Source organism: Candoia aspera, chromosome 11, assembly GCF_035149785.1.
Source record: "Candoia aspera isolate rCanAsp1 chromosome 11, rCanAsp1.hap2, whole genome shotgun sequence".
Classification (NCBI taxonomy): Eukaryota; Metazoa; Chordata; class Lepidosauria; order Squamata; family Boidae; genus Candoia; species Candoia aspera.
Genome location: NC_086163.1, coordinates 6885327 through 6910423, shown reverse-complemented (window position 1 = coordinate 6910423; position 25097 = coordinate 6885327). Strand labels below are relative to the sequence as shown.

Genomic DNA, 25097 nt, shown 5'->3' with positions numbered 1-25097 from the left:
TGAGGCGATCGCCGATTGATGACGTACAAGGGAGGCGCGGTTTTAGGCCTCCCCGATGACGTTAATGACACCCCCACCTGCTCTTGCCTCGCAGAGGCGGGGCGCTTAAAAGCCATAGACCACAAAATTATAGAGAAGCTTCTCTTTACTTGGTGCCCGACAAATTCATGCGCCGTAATTTCACTTTCGGCCACGATTGTTTTTATAAATATAAGAGGATGACTTGACCTTTAGCGTAAAGATAGAGATCATCCGAGAGCTATTATGCTCACATATAATGTAGTAAAAAAATTGGGATTTACCAGAACTGGGCCGCAAAAATTTGAACATCCTCTGGTGGTTGACAGGAATACCAAAAATTTTCTTTGTGAGGATTTTTGCAGTTCTGATAGTAAACCTAAAACGATGAAAAATTTAAAACATGGGGCTTTTTCCATACCCGTTATAAGAGCGAGCCATGGGCGGAAGTATGATTTTATTGATGCAAGATCCACCGTTTAAAGGGTGATTTTACAATTTCGTTTTGAAATACCCATCTTTGGAACTTAAGTTTTTTAAATCTGGGCATCTCTACAGTTTCCTATCTCTGCCTCGAGTCTAGGGGGAAAAGGGGGCGGTGACGTCATAGCCCGTCGCCTGGCGCATGCGCGTTAGCGGGCGAGGCTGACCCAAGCGATGGGAACCGGCGTGTGGTGAGTTCCGCTTCCGAGCGGACTCTTCGGCCTCTGCCCCATCGCGGTGGGAAGGGCCGGGGCTCCCCCCGGCAGGCTGGGCCCAGCTTTACCCCCTGCAACGATTCCGGAGGCCGTTCGGCTTGGGGAGGGGGCGCTTGAGGGCCGAAGGGCGGCTGGGGTCTCCCGCGGGGTAAGAGCGCTGGCCAGACCCCGCCTCAGGTCTGCTGCTGGGCCCTACGTTTTAGGAAAGGCGCCGAAAAAGTGGGGTCGGGGCAGCGAAGAGCCCGGGCTACTCATCTACCCACGCTTTGTAAGCCGCCTCAATCTGGCTCTGTAATAAAACAAGTAGAAAATAGTAAGAAACCTAAGTTTGGTGTAGTGGTGAAGGTGCTGGCCTAGAAACCGGGAGACGGTGAGTTCAGCGCCTCCCTTAGGCAGGAAAGCCGGCTGGGTGACCTTGGGCCAGTCCCTCCCTCAGCCCAACTCACCTCACAGGGTGGTGGTTGTGGGGAAAATAGGAGGAGGAAGGAGTATTGGGTATGATCCTCACCTTGATATATATAGAGGGGGGGGGAGGGATAAAAATATATTGATAATAACATCACAACATTGAGATGACTTTAGTATTAAGCAGACATCAGCCAATAGCATCTTAATTCAGATAAATTATAATTCACGTCACTATACAAATTTCACAATTACAACATGGTAAAGCTTCAAGCCTTAAACATGATCAGCAGCCAGACAACACTTAGCTACCAAAGGCATAATTTCTGGTATAATTTCTTATTCATTGCTTTCCAGAAGGCCATCACGTCACAGACATGCATGATATCTAATTGGAGAGAGTAGAATGAGCTTGATGGAGGTTCGCAGGAGTCGTTCCCTAGGCTAAAGGGGTTGAAGCTTTTTTTTAAACTCCAGAACTAGGAGAAAACATTAAGAAATGGCTCAGGCAGACACCTCCCTGATTCACAGAACTATGAGGAGGAGGAAGGAGGTTTGGCACCATGAGACCTGCAAGATTCTGTTGCTATGACCAATCTCAATAAAAAGAGTTTTAGCCTTCCTGTGGAGTTGACTTCCTGGTCTGGTCTACCTAATGGTGCTGATGATGGTCCCCTTCATCTACCTTTCTAGGAGGGGAAATAGGGTACATGATCAAGACAGATAAAGCCATCTATGGAGTGAAGAAATTAGACAGAAGCATGTTTTTTATCTCATTATAGTTTGCTCTGGGAAGGTTTTTTTAAAAACGGTTGCCTTATATCTCAGTATCCCAGTTGATAGGGCAGAACCCAGAAGCATTATGCTAAGATAGTGGGTTTGGAGGTAACACCAAGCCATTAATCAGGATGAAATTTGCAACTCAGCTTCTGTGTATGGTTTCAGCTATTTTGCCAGAATCAAATCTTACTCAGTTGGAGTAGGTTCCTTTGTATGTACCAACAAATGAATTAAGCTGGGGTTGGATGCTGTATCTGACTGTGATGGTTGTTGTTGTTCTAAGTGCAGTAGGTGGTTTCCCCTATTTATTTAAAGAATAATTCTGTAATTTAATTATACAATTTTTATACTACTTCAACTCAATGGGACTTTTTAATTTTTGAACATATGTTTTTGTTCTAGTTTTCTTTGTTTCAGCTGATTCAGAAGACATAATGCCAGTGAACTACACATCCCTCAATTTCATAAATAAAGCAATACTGGCTCCAATGGTGCGGGTTGGGACCCTGCCGATGAGGCTCTTGGCTTTGGATTATGGTGCTGATATAGTGTACTGTGAGGTAGGGGACATTTCTGTCTCTTTCAGATTGGATTCAGGAGATAAAGATTCCAGGTATTCATTTACTTAGGCGACACTTGAATTTGAATCTTACCACATCAAGTGACAGATCAGTATGTTTAATTAGCTGTCTTTATCTTTACTATGGATCTTTTTCCTGCTTTCAGTAATAGTAATAGAGGGGGGAAATCCATTTTTGCACTGTTTCCCTTCCCTCCATTCCCATTTCTGCACTTAGAACCCTTTGCCTGTGAAAGTAGAGTAGGATCAGAAGGATTGATTCTGAATATTACCACTCAGACACTTGATCCAAATACCAGATTCTGTATTGATGGACATCACAAGGATCTTGAGGGAATGAAATGTGTTACTGCTATTAAGAAACAGCCTCAGGATCACATGTATTTGCCTTCTGCCTGTTTCTGTGGCCACTGTTGGGATCAATTCCCCACTCCTATCTTAATTAACAGAGTGTACTGGTCACTAACCATAATGAAGTAGTAATTAACAGAGGGAAATACTTTCAGTTCACGAGTAGATTGCTAGAAACCATATTTGAAGCAAGTGTTTTGGAGTCTAGATTGTAGAAGTATTTATATACAGGTAGTCCTCACTTAGCCATTTGTTTAGTGATGGTTTGGACTTACGACAGTGCTGAAAAAAACAACTTACAACCAGTCCTCACACTTATGACAGTCATAGCATCCCCGCTGTCACGTGATCGCAATTTGGGCATTTGGCAACCAGTTCACATTTATGACCGTCGCAGTGTCCCATGGTCATGTGATCGCCGTTTTCGACCCTCCCAGCCAGCTTCTGGCAAGCAAAATCAATGGGGAAATCATGTGATTCATTTAACGACCCCGTGGTTCACTTAACACGCATGGTGATTCGCTTGATGACCGCTGCAAAAGGTAACAAAATTGGGTCAGATTCACTTAATGACTGCTTCATTTAGAAACCAAAATGGTTGTTAAGTGAGGACTACCTGTAATTAGATCTGTCTCAGCAAGTGGTAGCACCTGACCAATACTGCCTGGTACTTGAATGGGAGTCCACCAGGGAATTTCCAGAACTGAAAGCTAGTCTGGGAAGTCTGAACATATCTCAGAAGGCAGCAGCAACAAGCCACTTAGATGTTGCTAAGAAAACAGCATGGATGTCTTTCACCTTTTTTGTTTACTAAGGGGAAAGGGGGGATTACTTTTTAAAGCTGTTTCTGTTTTCCCTGTTGGAATGAAATGCTCTGGTAACTTTTGTCCTATTCTTTAAGGAGCTGATTGACATAAAGATGCTTCAGTGCAAAAGAATTGAAAATGGCAAGTATTTATTTGATATTTGAGTGAAAAATAAGATGAAAAAGTTCTGTTTTCCCTAGCTGTTGTTTGAGACAATGATTAGCGTTGCTTGTTTTTTTTAGATAAAGCACTTGTTAAAGAAATTACAATAAAGAGTCTTGATACAACTGAAATTAATAGTACTAAAAAATAACTTGGTAATATGTTTCCATAATTGCTTGGCACATATTTGAATTCATAACCCATTAACCTCTGACATGAGAACCCAGTGTTTCTCAACCTTAGCAAAAGACATGTGGACTTCAACTCCCAGAATTCCCCAGCCAGCATGATAATCACAGATAACCCATGATTAACTGAACTATGGTCTCCTGGGTTCTCCATTAAAGCTGCAATCTGAATTTATTTTTGACAGATATGTATTTGCAGCAGGTGTACCTCCATGTGTTTGAAACTGACCGTAGTTAACTGAGGGTTAACTACATTTAGGCATAGAGACTGGGTTGCAATTAGGCTGAGCTGCGTCTGCAACAATGTTTCTACTTCTCTGTTTTTCCCCCTCCCCATAGAGGGTGTTGCAGAACCTATAGATAAGTCTCTTTTGCATGGTTAATACTAAGCCATCTTTCACTTGTTGTGGGAACACACCCATTGCATGTGTGAACAATACATGAAGGCCCATTTAACAATGAAGCCCATTTCCTGGATTAAAGAAGAATTATTTTTACAAATTGCTCAGTTAGCAAAATTTCAGCATTTCCATTTAACAGTGCCGGACAAATGATAGTGTTTCTATAAAAATGCCCTTGTTTGAAACATTAAATACAAAGAAATTGTGAGTTGCTAATTTGGCTTTTAAGAATCCTAATTTGAAAAATTATTTATTTATTTATCGAATTTGTTACTGCCCATCTCCTCCCACCAGAGTGACTCTGGGCGGTTGAAAATCAAGTCAGCCGTCTGCTAATTCAGCCTGAAATGATTCTTAAAAATGTCTGGCCTTTAATACCTTTGTTAGAACAAGTTCCCTACATTTTATTTACCTGTCAAATATGTTTCGACTGTTCTTAGAATGACGCACCTTTCAGGATACTGTAAGTGGTCTCTGTCAGTGAATGAAAGAAAACTTTTACTTCAATTTGTTTTCCTATCTCTTAATGTATGTTAAGAGTCTAGCAAAATAATTCAAACTTCAGGCTGTCTTCAACAGATTGCTGAATATTTTCCATAAACTCTTTGGCTGCTAGAATGCATTTTCAAAGCAGCCCAGATTTAAATTTGGGGAAGGCCTTTGACCAAATTATGATGTAGATAAGTAACCATTCCAGCTGTAAACTAACTAAACTAAACATGTATATAATGATAATTACTGTCCTATTGTTCTTCCTTACGACTCACCTTATAAATTGCTGGCACGTTCAACTTTATTAAGTATATTCTTTCTGATACTTATGTAAAGGATACACCTTGCTTTGGAAGTATTCAGAGCTTATGTAAAAGTGCCATATCCAGCAAATTTAATAAAGAAAATTGCAAACTGAGCCTTCAGTGTTGATAGCCTATTTTAATCTTTGGCTGCAATCAGTAGTCTCTTATGATCTAAGAAATGAAATCTTGAATGGCAATATGGATGTGTTAATTAATAATGAATTAAAATTAATGAATTAAAAGTATGTGTTAATTAAGTCCTTAATACAGACTTCTTCCCTTCTGTGTCCCACAGATCTCCTTGGAACTGTGGATTTTGTTGCTCCCAATGAGAGGGTTGTGTTCAGGACTTGTGAAAGGGAAAAAGACTGTGTTGTCTTTCAAATGGTATGAATCTGTATAATTTACAAAAACAAAACCAACTGCTGAAGTGAAATCGTGTTCATTGCCTTGTAGTTTCACTAGCAGAAAAGAAGTGAGGAATGAATTTTGTTTCACAAGGTTCGGGACCAGAATGACTCTAAATACTACAAGGCATTTGCTGGGTTCATTCGCACTGCTAAACCAGGGTGGGCAACATTTTCCTTCTATAAATACCTGCTAATATACTTTTCCAACTCAATAGGTATTTTTAATGTATCTTTTTTTTTAGTCAAATTCAGTCCTAAAAAAATGATTTTTTTTCTGTAATCAGGCTAAACTCTGTAACTTGACACACGTACTGCTTTCTTCCTCTGCCAAATTCCATCTCAGCATTTGGGTTTTTTTCTTTGTTAATCTGACATAAAGCTATATACATTCTATTAACAGTATTAAAGAGTCTTTCGGTAACTGTCAGCAAATAGTTTCAATGTGAGTTTTTGCAATTGGCCGTCTTCCCTGGCTTGCACTTAGGTACCGTGATAAATATGGATCACTTCCCCTGTACCCAGGCATATCTATATGCTTGGGAATTTTTATTTTGCTTTTGTGGAATCTGACTTGGAATGCAATAGTTTTAATTAAATGCAGCCGTGTTATCTAGCTTAAGCAAATGCTTGTTACTCTTCATTCTCATGTATTTCAACAAGCAGTAGCTTAGACTGAGGATAACCTAGTTCAGAAATAATATTTGGTATACAGAAGAAATGTTTACAGTGTATAAAATCCTCCAAGTACATTAATCCTTCTGGTTTTCAGTTCCTAAACTGTTTGAACTGCTGTTCAAAAGCTACGCTTTAGGTGTGTGGCTGCACGGATTTTTATGTTGTATAGGTAGTCCTCACTTACCACCCATTTGTTCAGTGACCATTTGAAGTTATGACGGTGCTGAAAATATAACGTTGTGGACCATTTGCCACCTTCGCAGCATCCCTCAGTCACGTGATTGCCATTACAGTCAGGAAGCATCGTCCTGTGCCTGGTTTTTTTTTCTCCCCCTCCCATTGCAGAACAGTTTGATTGGAGAGAAAGGGATTGCAAGAGAGTAAACTGTTTTCTACACACTGAAGGCAATGCGATCACCCCGCAGGGCGCTGAGCTGCGGGCGCGCCACACGGACGTCTTAGGGTACTCTCTTGAGATCTCTTCGTCTCCAATCTCTTGGACCTCCCAAAGGGCAGGGGAGTGGTTAGGAGGCAAACAACAGCCAAAGCTGTGAACCTCAATAGTCTTGTTTCTTTCCAGCCAGAAAGCACAGTTGTGGTCACTTGATTTCCCACTTAGCGACCACTTTGCTTAACAGCAGGGTTGCTGGTCCCAATTAGGCTCGTTAAGCGAGGACTACCTTTGTTGTTTTAATGTATATGTGAGCCACTTTTGGTGCTCCTGAGCTGAAGAATGAGCTGTCATAATCTTTCCGGAAAACTAACGCCTGTATGTTTTTCTCCTCACTGTTGTTCAGGGCACAGCTGATGCTGAGAGAGCCTTGGCAGCAGCCAGACTTGTGTATGTATCTGCCAGAATATGTTTACGTGCATTTCACTTATTTATTGTCCTTCTTTCCTGCCACCACCAAACAATTCTCGGCAGCTTATAGGCAATATAAACAAAAGTTAAAACATCCTCAGTGAGGTTCAAACCAATCACAACAATGCTAACAAAACCACACCAGCCCCTCCCTCCAAAAAATAAGGACCCCAAAATGACAAGCATAGAAAACGAAGAATACAAGAAGAAAGATCAAGTGGGATCAGGTATAGCCTTGACTTTCCTTGGCATTAACTTTTACCAATTAGATCAGCCTGGGGTGCAGATCCACGCCAGATTTCCATTTTTCTAATGTTTCTTTTCTCTTGCATTTTGCACATCTCAGGAGTAAAACTGGACGGCATTAGTTTGGCAGAGTGGTTAGAGTGTTGGAATAGGACTGGAGAGACCCAGGTTGAAATCCCCACTCAGCCAGTGGGGTGCCTTTGGGTCCATCATGCTCTCTTACCCTAACCAACCTCACAAGATTCTTGTGTGGCTAAAGTGGGAAGGGAGAGTATATTATCTGCCTCGAGTTCCTGCAGGAGGAAAAGGCAGTGTTGATCTAACAACTGATCAATGCTCACCAATGTATACTTTTAGCAAGGAAGTTGTGGCTGGCTAGGATTGGTGGTAGCCTAAAGCTGTTGTTTGCTTATCATGCAAAGTGTTACTTCCTTGAATTAATTAGAGAGCAGGGTGGTTTCGAAACTCTGCTTGTTTCTCATTCTTCAGTAAAAGCAAATTAAATCTTACAGTAATGATTTTTCTGGAGTTTTATAGTCGATGCACAGAACCAAAAAAGTGCAGTAAAAGATACCGTACGGTAATTTAAAGCAGAGTTGTATTCTCTGCGGTGAAGGTGCAACTCATGTATGGCTTGTTGTGAATCCTGTAAGGTCAGCAGTGGGGTCATTGGGAACTGCTGGAGCATGGGCAGTATCTGGTCTGGACAAAGAAATTCTGCTCCTTCTGACAGTGAACTCGAGATGAGTGGCTGTATAAATTGAAACAACAGATGAACAAACAAACCGAAGAAATGCTTCAGAAGTAAATGAGGATTCTCTTGGTTTGCTGCAGAAAGATGATAGGACAGACAATTGCTTTGCATCTGACTGTTTCAGTGCCACTTGTAAGTTACCCTGAAAATGAATTGCTTAATAACGTGTGTGTTTAAAAAAACGTTAAAACCCTCCTTTGTGACGCGTCTATGATTGCCTTTTTGCCTTTGTCGTTTCAGAGAGAATGATGTCGCTGGCATTGATGTTAACATGGGATGCCCCAAAGAATATTCCACGAAGGTAAGATGGATCTTGCCCATCTGCAGTTCTTTTTACTTTATGAATCATAGATATTCCCTGTTGATCTCTAGGTGCCACACGGTACCCTTGATTTTGTGAACGTCTGCATAATTTGGAGCATTATTTGAATTATTGCCATCTTTCTTACTCATCAAGACTGTAAAAGTATGAAACATCCTTTTCTCTTTCAAGCCTTTAAGATGGCTTTTAGGTATTTGCAGGCTGCAAATAGGATTGTGCTTAACTGAAGTAATTGCGTGTTGTGACATAGCAGCGAAGTATGTTAACAGAAGCCTTGTGTCCAGGAACAGGAAAACAAATTGTTGTTTTTTTTAGAACGATGTGTTAATGGGCTTGTTCGCTCGTTTTTCTCTCAGGAAGCCAGAATCATAATCAGAGTTTTTGTGTCTCAATTTTGTCGTGTTGGGAAAGAGACATCAGTACTCCTTGCCTGAATCTAATGGTGGACTAAAAGTGACTGAAGCCATCCTGTTATGTTTGGCTTATGTAGCAGTGCAGACCACTTTCTTGTTCTGATCAGTTGTGTTCAAACTAAGCTTCCCTTTTTGTATACTGAAGATGTGAGTCTCTAGCTTACTCCGGGAAAATATGTGCCCTTGGAGTTCCTGATTCACTTCTGAGTTATTGAGTAGTTATGAAAAATCCCCAGTACTACTTCCGTTCATTTCATAGTATCCTTGGGTGAATGCATGATCCAGTAGCATGGCTGGTATCTAAGTCAGAAAGCGGTGGGAAGGCCACCTGGGTTGTTCTGAACGTCCCACAAGACAAAGCAAAATATAATGAATAGGCTAATATAAAATATAGCAAGAATATTTTGAAACAAGACAACCTTGGGCCATTTGTACTGCTCCCAGGAAGAAGCAGTTGGAGTCAGCTGTAGCCTGGGTTCTCGCTTTGTGCTCAATCCTAATTGGATTGCCTGGTTTTGGCTTAGCACAATGTGCCTACTAGATGTTGTGGTTTGTAAACCAGACGATACAGTGTAGTGTTATGTGCAAACCAGGCCACTGTGGTTTATTTCAGCAAACCACGATTAAAGCAAACTGGCTTAGCATGATGTCTGATCCTAGCTATGGAACCTTGTGTTTGGCCCATCTAGCTCTGTATGGTGTGCTTCAAATGGCACAGCTGTCTGGTCTCTTGGCCCTGCAAGCTGAATCCTTTCAGCTACAGCAGTCTTTTCCAACCAGGTGCCTTCCAAATGAGATGGATTTCAGTTCCCATAATTCCCCACCCTGCATGACTCTCTTGTTAACCTCATCCCAGTGGTACTCCTTCTTTGGCGAAAGCAGCCTGGTTTCCCCACACAGCTTTGAAATTCTGTGGTTACGTTGCTTGACATTCTTCTTAGTAGAGCCACCTTGAGATATTCTGGGCTGCGGAGATAATGAATGACGGCCCTTTTTGTGTGCATTTCCCCAGGGAGGAATGGGAGCCGCGCTCTTGTCTGATCCTGACAGAATAGAATCTGTGAGTACATGCAGTGCCCTGCTTATCATTTTCTGTTGTTATTTATAAAAATATAAGCAGCTGGAGGTTTAAGGAACTGGAGGGGGCTGTGAGAGGTAGCAGGGCATGAGAACATTGAGTGGAGTTGTACCAAAAGTGTAACTAACTGCTTTTTTTTTTTTGCTTGCTTTTTGTTATGTCGCTTCTATAGTCACTCCCTGTCTCTTTTTTCTCCTTTCTCCATTTCCCTTCCCTCTCCACCCCCACCCCATGACCATGCATAAGTTTCTTTCTCAGAATAATTCTTGATGCATCTGAAGAAGAGGATGACGATCCCTGGAAAACTGTTAGCCTTGTATTTGCCTTTGCAGAGCGATGTTTTGTTGTTTTTTGCTTGGCAACAACACTTAATGGGGTTTGGGAACATATTCAAGCTTCCCGTATTCCTAGTTCAGTGCTTGCCTGGAAGACCAGGCTGTGATCGGAAGTGTAGATCTATGCCAGTTTGCAGGCCAAGTTACGGACCTTGTTCATGAGAAAAATGTAAAAGGAATCATTAGTATCATTTAGCCTGTTCCTTGTTTGGCTGAGTACTTGAGGAGGAGATGTGACTAATGAGTAAAGAGCCTTTTGCAGGATTGGCCCACATTTTGAAAGCAATTGTTCTCATTCCTTGTTCTTAAAGAGTGCTGTTTTCTCCTGTTCTTTAGATTCTGACCACTCTCGTCAATGGTGTGTCTAGGCCGATAACCTGTAAAATCCGAATTTTGCCATCAGTAAGAACACAATGTAATGTTTCGAATATTGCATGTTGGGGGGAAAAAACTGTCCAGTGTTTTGATGCAAAAATACAGTAAATGCTTTGTTAGCAGTTGCATTGAGTGAAAATGAACCAATAAGGGAGATAATGTTAACCACACCTACTTTTGGCTCTGGACCTTTCAGGTTTTGGCATGAGATATCGCCAATAATAATAAACAGTCAGCTGCAAGATTTGGTTACCTGCTTCCTCACCAGATCACTGGAAGGCTGTTAGGGTGGGGGCTTTCTAATTTTCTTTCTAACACACACAAGGACATACTGTTTCAAAATTGGAAAGAGTTTATTTGCTGTAATTCTTGTAACCCCATCCCCTCCATCTCAATAAATCACCCTGAACTTGAAAAAAGAATCCCTTTCGGTTTTATGCAGCTGCCAAGAATCTGACCCACGTTGTATTGGGTTGAGCAAGCCCAACCCGTGGAGGACACCATCTGGCCACCCCCCAAAAGGCAAGCACAGCCCTTTGCCTCAAAAACGAATATGCACACTTGTTGTGTTGAGCCTAGTCTCCATTTAGCTTCAGGAAAGCTAAACAGCAAACTTGGGTGAGTGTTGATTTTTTTTCCTCCCCATTTTCAGAAAGAAGAAACTATAAAATTAGTGAAGAGGATAGAGCAGGCTGGAGTTGCTGCTATTGCCGTTCATGGAAGGTAAATCAATCCTCCATCTGAAAAGAGAGAAATTCTGTACCATAAAAGCCTACCTGGCTGGGATTGGATCTGCTGGTAGAACGTTCTCTGGAGTCCTGGGTGCTCTCTGAGCCTTGTTGTTTTCTTGCAGACATTTCATTGCCAGACTAGGCAACATCTTCAGTGCGAGGAGGGAGTGGGCCTTGCTCTCAGTTTATATACAGTGGCTTGCCCTGCTTGTGTTGGTGGGGGTGCTGTTCTCTCCTTGGGAGTTCTTTGATTGGGCTGTTGTTTGCTGCTTGGTTAATTGCCTGAGTTAATAGTTCCTTGATTAGGGTGTATTGTGCTGTTTGATGGTTCATCTGGTGTTAATCCTGGTGTTGATTTTTGCATATCTGGGTGTTGATTGCTGGCAAGGGAGTGCCCTGGTCTTTTGGCTTTTCTATTGTCCCTTTTGAATGGTATGTAGGTGTTGTTTACCTCTATGTGTCTGTTGATGGCTGCTTTGAGTGCCAGGCTTCCAGGAATTCTCTGGCGTTTTTGAATTTGGCTTGGTTTAGGTTGCTCACAGTTTCCCAGTTGAAACTGTGGTTGAGTCTGTCCATGTGTTGTGAGATTAAGGAGTTCTCATCGTGTCTTCTGACTGCTAGTTGGTGTCTGTGGATGCACTCTGCTAGTCTTCTGCCTGTCTGTCCTACACAGTGGCTGCTACAGTCTTTGCATGGTATGTTGTAAATAACTCCTGTTTTTTCTTCTTGGGCTATTGGGTCTTTTGGGTTGCTTAATACGTTCTGAAGAGTTTTAATTGGTTAATGTGCTACGGTGATGCCATGTGGCTGTAACAGTCTGTTGGTGGTTTCTGAGATGTTTCTGATGTATGGCAGTGTTACCCTTTCCATAGTTTCCATTGGTTGGGTTGTAGTGAGTTGGGTGGCGAGGCACTTTTTGATAAAGTTGAGCGGGTATCCATTTTGTTGGAAGATGCTGTACAGGTGATCTTTTTCTTTTTTTTGGTGTTCTGGGTTGCTGCAGTGTGTAAGTGCTCGTCTAAATAATGTTCTTACACAGCTTCTCTTGTGAGAGGTTGGATTGTTGCTTTGGTAATGGAGCCCTTGGTTGGTGTGGTGTGGGTGTGGGTTGGTGTGAATGTTCTCTGTTGCTAATCGCTGACCTTTCCCTTGTGAAGGAAGAAGGAAGAGAGGCCTCAGCACCCTGTCCAGTGCGATGTGATCAAAGCCATCTCCGAGTCAGTTTCGATACCAGTAATAGCCAAGTAAGTAGAACTAATTAGCTCTAAGGTATCCAGGTGTACTAATGAACAACATAGTAAGGAAAACAAATGATCATGGAAGAGTCAGACTGGAAAGACGGCTTCATAGCTGCACCCAGAGCTGTGTGCATGTACCACTATGGTTTTGCAGGCAAGCAACCCACATATTGCCCAAATAAAAGCGGGGCCGTCTTTGCACACTTATAAAATTTGCATGACGTTGCACGGTGTCTGGATTTCTCACTCCTGTGGAAGGGGAAGCCCACTTCCATCTCCTGGAAAACTGATTCAAACACCCTGGCTTCTGAGACTCCAGCAGCGACTCGGCATGCCCATCTGCATGTGTAGATTTGCAATATGAGAGCCAGAACTTTGTTTCTCCGTTTTGCTTTTGAGCGTTGAGATTCTCAGAAAGCCAAATTGACATCTCCTGCTTAGCTGGTGTGGAACCCCAACCAACTCTTAGAACTATATTCTGGTACTTGTCAACAGAGATGAAGTTCATGTGAAACCCGTTATTTGGTTTTGGTGGCACGCTGTATGAATGTAAGAGTTATAGTGGAAAAAAAAACTATGGCTCATGGCTTAATGTGTTGTGTAACGCTAGTTGATTGTGGCTTGTTGAGTAAACTGGTTAAGCAAAGCAGGTCTTACCATGAATCTTAGTCCAAACAAGTGCAGCGTGAACATAAAGGTTCCCAGTCTAAATGTTGCCTCCCCTGCAGTTAGCAGAGCTTCGGACATATGCTATACTGGGCTATTAATACTAACATTCTTTAGAGCAGTGTTTCCCAGCCTGGACAACTTTAAGCTGTGTGGACTTCAGCTCCCAGAATTCCCCAGCCAGCATGCTGGGGACTGATGGACAGACTGCCTGTGTAGTGCTTGACCCTTTGAAATGCTTGATGTCTGCTTTTGAAGTGTCCTGTCCTTTAAAAGGGAAGAACACTCCTCAGCTGCTTCCTGCACAGCCGTTTGCATCGTGTTCATGCCCCGCTGCTGGTAGTGCATTTTGTCCATACTGATAGAAACAATGCCCTCCTCGTTTCAGTGGAGGATCCCATGACTTCATCAAAGAATATGCCCATCTCAGGACCTTCCAGGAGGCAACTGCAGCATCCTCAGTAATGGTTGCCCGGGCTGCCATGTGGAACCCCTCTGTCTTCAGGAAGGAAGGTGCTTTGCCCCTGAAGGATGTCATGCAGGAATATATCAAATATGTATGTATTCTTGATAGTAGTGTCTTAGTGGGGGGGGGAACCTTAACTGTGTCAGTGTTTGCAGTAACATAAAGCCACGGACAGTATTTGATGCTCCCTTTTCTCTGGGTTTCATAACAGCAGGTTTCAGCAATCCTATGCAAGGGAAGCGCAGCTTGTGATTCTTGGCCTAATTTCCAAAGCACTTAACAAGTACACAGTCTGGTCCTCCTCTGCCCCGCACAGATGCCCCTGGGGAAAAAGGGAGCCATCTCTACTTTTGCTTCTGGTTCTGCAGGCCCCCCTCCCAAACCATATGAGAGCCAATATCATTTAGGCATTAAGGTGTTACCTGGCACCTGAGAGGTTCTCGTCCATCCCCAGCCATGGAAGCTCCCTTGGTGACTTTGGGCCCGTCCTTCCCTCTTAGCCCAGCCTATTTTACAGGGTTATTGTTGTGGTGGAAAAAGGAGGAAGGAGCACTATGTAAGCCTCCTTGAGATCCTGAAGGAAAGGCAGGATATAAATCAAATAAATAGATACTGTACTGAAGGGAAGGTTGTTCTTAGTAGAGTAATTGTTCCCCATCTGTAAGCTACACAGTTTGTTTAGATCTCTGATATAAGACACAGATGCCTTTTTTAGTACCAGTTTTCTAACATATTTTAAAATTTCCTGCAACTCAGGGAGTTGGAAATTTACCTTTCTTGAAATGAACTTGAGAATTGGATTTGAAGGCTTGGCCAGTCTCTCCTAAGGAGTACTGAAATGAATGTGATTATGTTCTTTGTGACAAGGAGCCATTTAGGTACAAAGAGTTTTAGACAGACTTGAGTAGAAGAATCTTCTTGATAGAATAATCTGCTAGAGATAAAATTTGAAATATTTGCATCCCTGATTCTAAAACTTTTTTTTTCCTCCTTCATTGAAGTGTCATTACTCATCTTGTTTTCCTTAGGCAGTGAGATATGATAACCATTACACCAATACAAAGTATTGTTTGTGCCAGATGTTAAGGGAGCAATTAGAAAATGCACAAGGAAAGAAGTTACACGCAGCACAATCTTTGCAGGAAATCTGGTAGGAGCATTTTCATGTTTTGATTTTAATTCAAGTGTCCCTGGATAAAACCAACAGTGTGAAGTACGAAAATGCAAATGTGTTAAAACATTTGTTAAAAGTTTTTAATAAAAAAACTTAATACTTCTCTTTACTCCTGTTTTTTAAAAATGCAAGCTACCTCTCATTGCTGGAAGGAAAGCTTTCTTCTTTTTGGGAATTTGGAATATTCTAATCTTCGTATCACTGATGGATTTTAATCTTACTCATCTGATCCATCTTACTTCATATTCAAAGCAATATGAAAATCTATACACAAAATTCTCAAGATGAATTTCTTATGAGCACCATCTCTTTGGCTTGTTATCAGAAAGCCCCCATAGACCTGAAAAGCTTACATGTAAGGGCTTGAATCCAGGCTAAAGCAACATTCTTAAGCATATCTACTCAGAAGTAAGTCTTTAATGAAACCTCTTCCCAGGTAAACGAGGATAGGATTGGCACCTTTTGGGCCACTTCTAAAGTTGCACTGAGTTTTTTGTGATCTAAATTTAGCTAACTTGTTCCAACTCAAAAATATTTGCAAGCTTTGGAGAAAAGACTGTTCAGAAATTATTTTAAGGGCTGGTTCAAGGAAGCATGAGATATATCTGTGCAGTCTGTAGAATGATACATTTCTAGAGCATTTTCTGTTGGGTCAGTTTTTGGACAACAAGTACAAATTTGCAACTAAGTATTAAAAGTTGATAGCTTTGGCTAGGTCTCAGCTGCACACTAGTGTTTTGACGTGCACACCTCTGTGCTGGAGCTTCTGTCAGCCTTTAAAGGGAAGCCAGGTTGGGAAACAGATACCACAGAAAATACTAGAACTCTATTGATACAGGTTATAATATCAGAACCTTGAAAGCCTGATGGTGCTTCCCCTTCCCTTCCACTTAATACCAAAGAACATCAAGGTGAGGCAGTCTTGAGTTTCTTTCTCACACTTTCCTGTTTTCTCAGGCTGAGGTCATGTTTTACTAATGGTCGCTGCATATCTTCTTCAAGGCCATCTCTGTATTACTCTACAGCTTCCCAGGTAGCCCTTTCAGTGCAGCTTGTCAGTTTATAATTAGAAGCCACCCAGCTTATATCTATCTAGAATCTATCTACCCATTTCTCACAGACCAAAAAGAGCTCAGTTTTGGACCCCGTTATATTTGTTAATCAGCTAATCAGTGTAATATGTATCAGACTGTAACAAATGCTTTGTTAATAGTCACTGTCTTTCACTGATCCCCCAGTAGCTTAAGTGTATATGTAATATCCACCTTTCCCAGGCTCAATATATCAGATAAAGTAGACTGTGGTCGGCAAAAGCTTATGCAATAGCAGATTGGTCAGTCTTTAAGATGTCCCAACAATCATTGATTCAGCTTGTACGTGTGCAGCATATATTTTTAACGATTAACGTTTTGAGTTGAAGCATTTGATTTTCTGCCCTCTCCATAATGTAACATTAGACCCATTGTACAACAGCACAAAAGCACTTGTAATAGATAAGTAATACTAATGATATATTTGGGGCTTTTTTGAGGACCAGTGAATATGCTTATAAAGTTAGGATCTTGGTGCAACCTTCCTCATTGCTTCAAATAAATGCTTCTGATTCTTTGGATTCAAAGTTTGGGACTGCTTTCTAGTGGCCAGTTGGTGTATTGCATCCCACTTGAGAATCCCCAACACAGCAAGGTCTTCGAGGTTACAGGTAGTTCTCAATGACCACAATTGAGACCGGCATTTTGGTTGCTAAGCAAAGCGGTCATTAAGTGAATCTGACCTGTTTTTATAACCTTTTTTGCGGCGGCCATTAAGCAAATCACTGCAGTCGTTAAGTGGACCACGTGGTTGTTCAGTGAATCACGTGGTTCCTCATTGATTTTGTTTGCCAGAAGCCAGCTGGGAAGGTCGAAAATGGTGATCACATGACCACAGGATGCTGCAATAGTCGTAAGTGTGAGCACTGGCTGTAAGTCAGTTTTTTCAGCATCGTCATAAGTCTGAACCATCACTAAATGAATGGTCATTAAGTGAGGACTATCTGTACAACAAACATAGCAAAAGGAGGAGGCTAGAAGGCTGAACATTGTCTTCTGATTTCTCTCTCAACTCTTATCCCTAATCGCTAAGGTTGGGTTTTCAGTGCAGATGTCTTATGGGGCAGTAGCTCCCTGCTGTGATAGATCTCAAAAAATTAAACAGAGTTAGGCTTGCTTGTTACTGGATGAGAGACATACATCAAATCCCAAGGCTTTGGCTGGGCTAGGCTAAGCATCTCAGAAAAAGGCAGTGGCAGGTGGATTCCATATTGCTGCCAAGAAAATAACAGGAGTGTATCTGTGTAGTCCCCAGGAGTTGAGCTTGTTTCAAAGGAGACGTTACTCTTTTTTTTTAAGAGGAGTCTTTACCTTTTACTATATAATCAATGCTTTTCATAATATACTGTATGTATGAATGTGTAGCTGTGTGTGTTTACATAAACACACGTATTTAATTTTCAGAATCAGAGAATATTTTTCTAGAATTAATTTGATTTTTTTTTTAATTAGCGAAGCTTTTGAGATGAGTAGTTTCTTCCAAGAAGCATCCGATTTTCTGGAGAAGAAAAAAGTTTCACTACAAGACAAGAACCAAAATAATGACGATCTCACTGAAGACACTGATGTCATCAAGATGGCAGTTAGATTTGATAAGTAAGTTAATTAGCATCCTCTCCTCCTTTTCAAGACTAAACATTGAGAGAACTAAGCCACAGGCTGTTCTAATCTTGGTTTGAATAAGACAGTCGGCTGTGTCCAAGCATCATGTTAAGCCATGATTATAATCGGCTTTGTTGATGAATGTGTCATTAATGAGTTGGGTTCACACAATAACACAAGTGTTGGTTTGCAGTGTCAAATTAGTTAGTACAATGTTGGCTTGCAGTACCGTTCGCTCCAAAGTTAGCTGCTCCCACATTTTATCTCTTAATGTTTGTTGGGTGTCACAGGGACCAAACCGCTCTTTTCTCCATCAGGTGGTGTTGGCCAGAGCTGGGCTTATCTCGGGCTTTGGAGATGTAAATAATTACCCCAAGAGTGTCATGGAGAGAAATACGGAGGTCTATCAGTGATCTCCAGTTGCATCTGGAAGGCAGTTTTGGACAGAGCCTGCTGGTATAATAGTTTCCTCTAATCAAAAATCCACAAAAAAACCCCATTTATTTGTGAAAGGGTTTTTTTAAAAGAGTTTTCCTTCTGCTTTGTCACTTCCTCCATAATCAGACATGCTTTCCTGCACACTTCCCCCTTTGCTTCCCAGAGTTGCCTATATTAGGGGAAACTGCTAATGAGATCTGTGCAGATACTTTAAAGTCAGCCTCTGTAAAATGATGATAATAAAAATCTATTATGAAAGTGGTAGACTGGAATATACTGCTGAAAATAATATGATATAATATAATACGATAATGCTGTGCTGAATACGGATACTAAAATGAACCAGATTTCTGCTACACTGCCGACTTATTTCTAGTCCTTACAGTGATAAAGATGCGTTAGCTGAAATGTTAGCTGAATTCTCAGAAGGTAGGGAACAAGTTTCACAGTATTTGCCAGTGAGGCTTCATTACCCTCCATAACTCTGCTGCCCTCTCTGTGATAAGGACGATCAATTCTGCTAATTAGCTTCTTCGGTTATTTACTTCTGTCAGCCCTTCAGGGTAGACCAGATCAGGAAACAGACTTCACAGGAAGACTAGAACTATATTTTCTTGATAGGTTATAATAACAGAGTCTTGCAAGCCTGGCTGTGCCTTCCCTCCCCTCTCTCTCATGCCCCAGTGAACCAAGGAGGAGTTTGCCTGTGTCATTTCCAAAGCTTCCTTCTCAGGACTTAAGGAATATTTCAGCCCCCTTTACGTAGGAAACGGTTCTTGTCTATTTCCATCAAGGTCATCTCCCTGATTCTCTACAGTTTTTCAGGAGCTCATAAAACCTGTTCGTGCGTGTCCCTTGGCTCTTTGTTTTGTCTTGATCATCTTTCTGTCCTGCTGCAATCTGAAGATTCTCGGCAGCTTCCAAGACATGAAAGGTTAATTAAATATTCTTAGTACTATTCAGCTTAAAAATATCTAAACCTGCCTCATAAATTCATAGCCCAGTAATCCACAACCATTAGCGGGATAGAAAGTCAGAAAACAGACAAGAAAGAATAGCACAATAATGAACTCAACAAGAACACACTCTTGAAAAGGGCTTAATTTTTAAGATCTGACTAAAAGCAAGTTGGGAGTGAGCTCATTTGATCTCTCTCGATAACGTATTCCAAACCACTGGAGTTGTTACTGAAAAGCAGCAGCACCTGGCTTCAGCTCCCTTCCCATCCCAGAAGAGTGGGACTACCAGGAGCTTCTTGTATCATGTAATACAGTGCTTTCCGACTTTGGTGACTTCAGGATGTGTGGACTTCAGTAGAGGTCCACACATCTTCAAGTCGCCAAGGTTGGAAAACACTGCTCTAGTAGGTTGGGCTGATTCAGGTTGGAGCAAGCTATTGTAGATTAATGCAGCCTCTGGCCTACCAATTGTATTCATTCCTTCTTTCTGTTTTTTTTTTTCCCTCTTCAGACGAGAGTATCCCCCACAAATTACACCTAAAATGTATCTTCTGGAATGGTGCAGGAAAGAAAAACTTCTTCAGCCTGCCTATGAAACAGTAAGATGCTGTGTCCTGGAGAACATTGACAAGGAGAACACTTGAAAGAAAAGCAATCCTTCAACTCAGAAGTAACCCATATTAAGTTTGATGGGACTTTCTTCTTAGTAGCGGATTGCTACTTCAGGATGGTTTAATTATTATATGCAAATTAACTTCCCACGGAGTGTGCCACATTGTTACTACTGTGTTTCTTCTCACCTGGGAGTTCCTTCCAAGTAGGACAGGGGTGGGTAACATACAGCTCACCGGTGTTCTCCTGCCCTGTCTCATATTTTGTAAACATGTTTTAGAAAGACTAAAGGGCTCCAAATCTCACCAGGAGCAATGAGGTCACTGCAAAAAATTTTGAACGTTGGATTCTTGAAACATCTCATGTAGGAATGCCAGAATCTTGCTCTGAGATTAGGTGAATTCTCAGAGTCTGGTCCAGCCTCCATCAGATGAGGTTGAAGAGCTTGCCAGTCACTGAAGCAGATGAAGGAAAGGGGCAGATGTAAAGCAAATTATGTCAATCAGGTAGAAAAATGGCCTACCCTTTGCTGCAGAAATGCTTCTTGTAGCATTTATCTCTGGGAAGGGGGACCGACAGCCATCTTGTGGCTTGTGATCCTCCCTCTTATCTGTCAAAACCTGCCTGCTGTTTCTGTGCTGGAAGGCAGAGGAAGATGTCTTGCTTTCTGTACATCTGGCACAGGCTGCCTGGCCCTCCCTCTGCTCTCCTGCTGCTTTGTTGTGGAGATTGGGAAGAGGAGGATCAGATTCTGGGAATGCCAGATGATGTGGTCTGCAGTCAGGTCATCTAGGAGCTATTTTTTTATGGCTTCTGCAGCTGTTCCTTCTGCTGAATAATCAAAACACTTGTGAAACTCGGTGGGATTGGGTGGGTGGGTTGGGATCCTTGAAGGCAAAAGGAACAGGGAAGTCACAGGAAGATGCAGCGTGAATGCCAGCTTACACACCAAGCAAGCAGCCATGTTCTCCGCTTCTTGAGCAAGTGTGGAGCAAGAATGATATTAAGAGAAAGAGAGCTCTGGCCCTGCCCATTGCTTGACAGGCCATCCCCTTCAGGAATGCAGCCCTTGGCAGACAGGATCTTCCCCATATGGCAAAGTCATTTGTTAAACATCCCACAAAAGGGAATCTTGTTATGCTGATCTACAAGCATAATAAATACTTGATTTGAAAAGGGCATCTTGCACTCTTAAAACTTTGGCTGTGAGAGCAGGAGACACTTGAGGCCTGGGCAAATATTTGTATGCGTCCTGTGGGAGTTTTGACACACACTGCTCGTACGCTAGGCCCAAGCAAGTTGCATAACAAGCTGCCTTTGAAATTCTCCAGCTTTTCAACAAGCAGTTTGCTCTGTGTTCTGGAGGGGCAGCTGTTCAAGAGAATCAAAGAATCAAAGGCCCCTTTGAATGGGTTGGACCAGCTGCCATATGCTTCTGGATCCTAGCTTTAAGTTGTTGCTGGTTGTTCCCAGCCTCGAGCTGAAATGCCCCATCTGTTGGGGATGTGATAGTTCTACCAAAATTCATTCAAAAGCATATTGAATGGATCACTTGTGTTGACTTCAGATCAAACTGCCCTTCATTTCTCACCTTCTTTTAGATTGAAAGACCATGGGATAGACTGTTCTGTTCTGTTGTGACGGTGGCAGAGCAAAAGTACAGCTCAACCTTGTGGTGAGTCTTTGGGGAGGTGTTTTTGCAAAGGGATCGTCTGCTAGGAAGAGAGGAGTTATTCCAACATGGCAACTTAGAAAGCAAGGAGCAACAATAAGGCTACTGGATTTTTGTATAAAACCTTTAGATGTTCTTGTATGCGAAGCTGATTCACATGAATGGCTAAAGAGCAGGACATGCCATGGGAAATGTCAGGCTGTTGCCCTCTGGAACATCTGCGAAGGAGTTTGGAAGCGTTTGGTTCCATTTTTAGGTAATCCAAAGTGTGGTTAATCTTAACTATAGTTAGTTGAAATAGGCCAACCAAATCCCAGTTTAGGAAAGCATGTATTTTAAGTGACCACAGATAAGCTTAAATATAATTTAAGGTTCAGGTGACCAGTTAAACTGTGTTTTTTTTTAAAAAAACAGATGTTTCTGACATCTATGCAGCTGTGCCAGAAGAGAAGAGAATGGAGTACACAGCTCCTTCCCATTACGCTAAGCTATGATTGAGAATTGCATCTGGATGTAATCCTAACATACTAATCATTTTTAAATTAACCCAGTAAGGTACTTCATGTTATTCCTTGTTGCACGCAGGGAGACTGGCTGATAAGTGAAGTGTCTAATCATTTAGAAAATTCATGGCAGAAATTAGATTCAAGAGGGAACTGTCCTAACAGCCAGGAACCACGCTGAGACAAGGAATAGGTCTCTAGTGTTTTATTACTGCTACATAACAGAGAATCCTAACAAACTGAAGAAGCGTGGGAAAAACCCAGACAGATAAACCCCAAAGGTTAAGGTGGGCCCGATCTGTGTCTCTTGGAATGACCACCTAATTCCTCAGTGCTACACATGCGCTTTACAGCCTGGATGGGAGCCCCCTGCTCGCCATCCTCACTCATGACAGGAACTTTATAGTTTTCCACTATGTTAAAGCAGACGCGACACTTAGTAGAGAGGTTGATTTCTTGATACTTTTGTGTACTTTGAAAGGAAAGAAATGTTGAAGTAAGCCAGCATCTGCCTGTCCATTTCAAAATGCGACAGACTGCGAGTGCCACAGGCATGTCCAGTAGAGTTGCTCAGTTGCAACTTTCTGTGGAGGTCTGCTATAAACACTTGAAAGCATCTGCTGTGCTGACATTTCTTATGGCTTTAGGGTAGTGAAGCCAGTCTCCCATTTGGGATGGTTCTGACTTAAGTTATGCCGAAGTGTTTCTTGGTGTCAAATTTCCCACGGGGCCGTACATCTTGAAACCGCAAACGTTCAACCCCATATTCAGGAACTTGCTTAAAGCAGAAGCTCGTAGACACCATGTGGGTAGCTTGGTTGCTTTCCTGCAGTGCTATATATGCAGTGTATCTTCTGCAGAATGTAGAATTTGAGCTCTATGTGTACGTGTCTGCTCCAGGGATTACATTCTAACCCACTTTTTCAAATCAGTGGAAATTTGGCTGTTCTCTTCCCAGCCTTGAGATTGGGAGACATCTGCTCAATGTTTACATGACATTTCTGCCTAGCCTGAGAACTGCTGGTTCCTAACTTGCAACCTTCAGTCCTTTCACTCAGTTTAAGGGGTACCCTCAGAGCTGGGGTCAGTCTATACCCACTTTAGAGCCATTGTACTTGAAGCACGCTGGGTGGAGGACAGGGGCATGCATCAGGAAGCCAAAACAGCTGTTCAGATAACCACAGAAGCTCCCTGGGTGACTTTGGGCCAGTCCCTGTCTCTGCCCAACCTACCTGACAGGGTGGTGGTTGTGGGAGAAAATAGGAAGGAGCACAGTAAAAGTCCATCTTGGTAAGATACAGTTTTGACCAGAACCTTTCTGATTCCCTTTGCCACATTTTCCCAGATGTGAAGCAACTTTTAGGGGTATAAAGCTCTCTCTGAGTTGAATGAAAGAAAAGTTTCTGGCTGCTTTTTCATCCTTCCCATCCTCTTTTTTTCCAGGGAAAAATCCAAGAAACTAGCAGAACAAGCTGCAGCTATTGCCTGTTTAAGAACTCTTGGCCTCCCAGAAGGAAAACGGAATGAAAATACAAATCACACCTTGCTTAACAAACGCAAGAGGCAAGACCAGGAACTTTTGAACTGTGGTGAACACGGAGACAGCTTTGTGATGGAAGCTCTTTGCAAGAAACCTCATTTTCTTCCCAAAGCATCTCTTTGCAATGGTTCCTAAAGACCACGCTATGCTCACTGGTGTTTTACAACTATGCAGCGTCCCAATTTCCACCCACATCTCTGCCCTTTATTTTTCTTGGGTGCAATCAGGTGGAACAGGTAAATTTGAATTTTGATTCATATTACTTGGGATAGGCATTGCATTTCTTACAGCTTTTCTTTTGTGCCTTTTAATTGGGACAATTAAGCTAAATGAGAACTTTGTCTCCATGTCAAATTCTCTTACACCAGGGGTCCCATTCTTTTCAGGCTCTGGTTGTCACCATGCAGGCATTCCTAAAATTCTTTATTTAGATTGCCTGCAATCTCGCCAGATCATTAAATCTTGCAAGATACTGGCTCTCTTAATCTGACCATCTAGTGTTTTTGACCTGAAATCTCATGAATGCATGATGTTTCAATATTTTTAAAATTGAACTATGTTGCTTGCACACACTGCAGGGTGGCAGGGGGAACACACCTCACGGTGCCTACAAATGCCACGTTGCTGACTCTGTCTGAGGGTTAGTGGGGAAGATGGAAGCTTAATTCTGAATTGTCCTGATTGGAGCTTATCTCAGAATTTAATACTTGGTTTACAGCTGATTCTTCTCTAGGGGAAGAAATGGGTGATATAAGCAAAAAAAAAATGTACAGCTTGTTTAATGCCAGATTTTGGGGTACAGACTAGTGATTCCCCTAATACTAATTTTATCAAAGGAGGGCAAGTGACCAGAACGGATCTAGAAACCCTGTTCCATTCTTTTGTTCTTACATTCTGCAGGGCATAATGATTTTAAATAATACGGAATTGTGACACTTTGAATCTGCATTACAAACAGTGGTCCTTTCATTATTTGTCTGTAAGTAACAATAAAACGGCATGTCATCTCCTGAGCTCTGATTTCAGCCCTCTTTGTCTCTTCGTTTTGATTTAAATCTGAACCAAGACAAAGTAAGGAAAATTAATGGCCCAAATCTGGTTTATTCAAATGATCTTACGTCTTTTCGTTCTGGCAGATGTTCCTCAGTGAGAAATGAAACACAGGACAGGGGTGGTGAGGGGCACTTCTCTAGACTTCAGTCAGGCAGGGAAATGGGAAAGGATCTGACAACTCAGCCAGATGTTAAGGAGACCTATTCAGGGCTGAGAACTTGCAACGTCCTGCTGGGGAGGATGGATGGATGTCATCATACAAGCTCACGATGCCCCCAATGTGATATTTCCCTTTTTATTTTGTTTTCCAACTCTCTGAATGCTCCCCTTCTCTTACAGGGAACATAGTGCTTCGTTGACTGGAGTAGGAGCTAATCCTGCAGTGGTGGTCTTGAGTATCTGGGTCAGGCTTTTGCTCCAGTGAATTAGAGATCCTAAGTGGCATCTCCGTGATCATTTAGAAGCAGTTCCCTGCAAACGAAGGAAATCCTTTGCTATAGAATCCCAAATTGATAGCCATTCAGGCTTCAGTGGAAAACTGATAGGGATGGACCTTTGGAAGGGCCAATGGGAACACCTGAGGGCTCTGTTACTGTGATACCTTCTTTTGGCTGTATTTTCCCTTGGGGTCTCAGCAGAACACACCCCTTTTCAACCTAGGAAAAAGAGGGTTCCTGCCCACCAGCTGGAGCAGAT

The 25097-nt window shown here is 42.1% G+C and overlaps 1 protein-coding gene across 1 annotated transcript; it reads left to right on the top strand.

The window, feature by feature from the left end:
* Positions 1-2307: 2307 nt before the first annotated feature.
* DUS2 (dihydrouridine synthase 2) lies at positions 2308-24368 on the top strand. The gene is made up of 15 exons (XM_063312714.1): positions 2308-2461; positions 3734-3779; positions 5482-5573; positions 7069-7112; positions 8374-8434; positions 9881-9928; positions 10618-10683; positions 11309-11379; positions 12545-12631; positions 13680-13848; positions 14786-14907; positions 17475-17618; positions 19533-19620; positions 21235-21308; positions 23252-24368. Exons 1-15 carry the CDS (start codon positions 2336-2338, stop codon positions 23481-23483), a joined length of 1470 nt encoding a protein of 489 aa, XP_063168784.1. The 5' UTR covers positions 2308-2335; the 3' UTR covers positions 23484-24368.
* Positions 24369-25097: the final 729 nt, after the last annotated feature.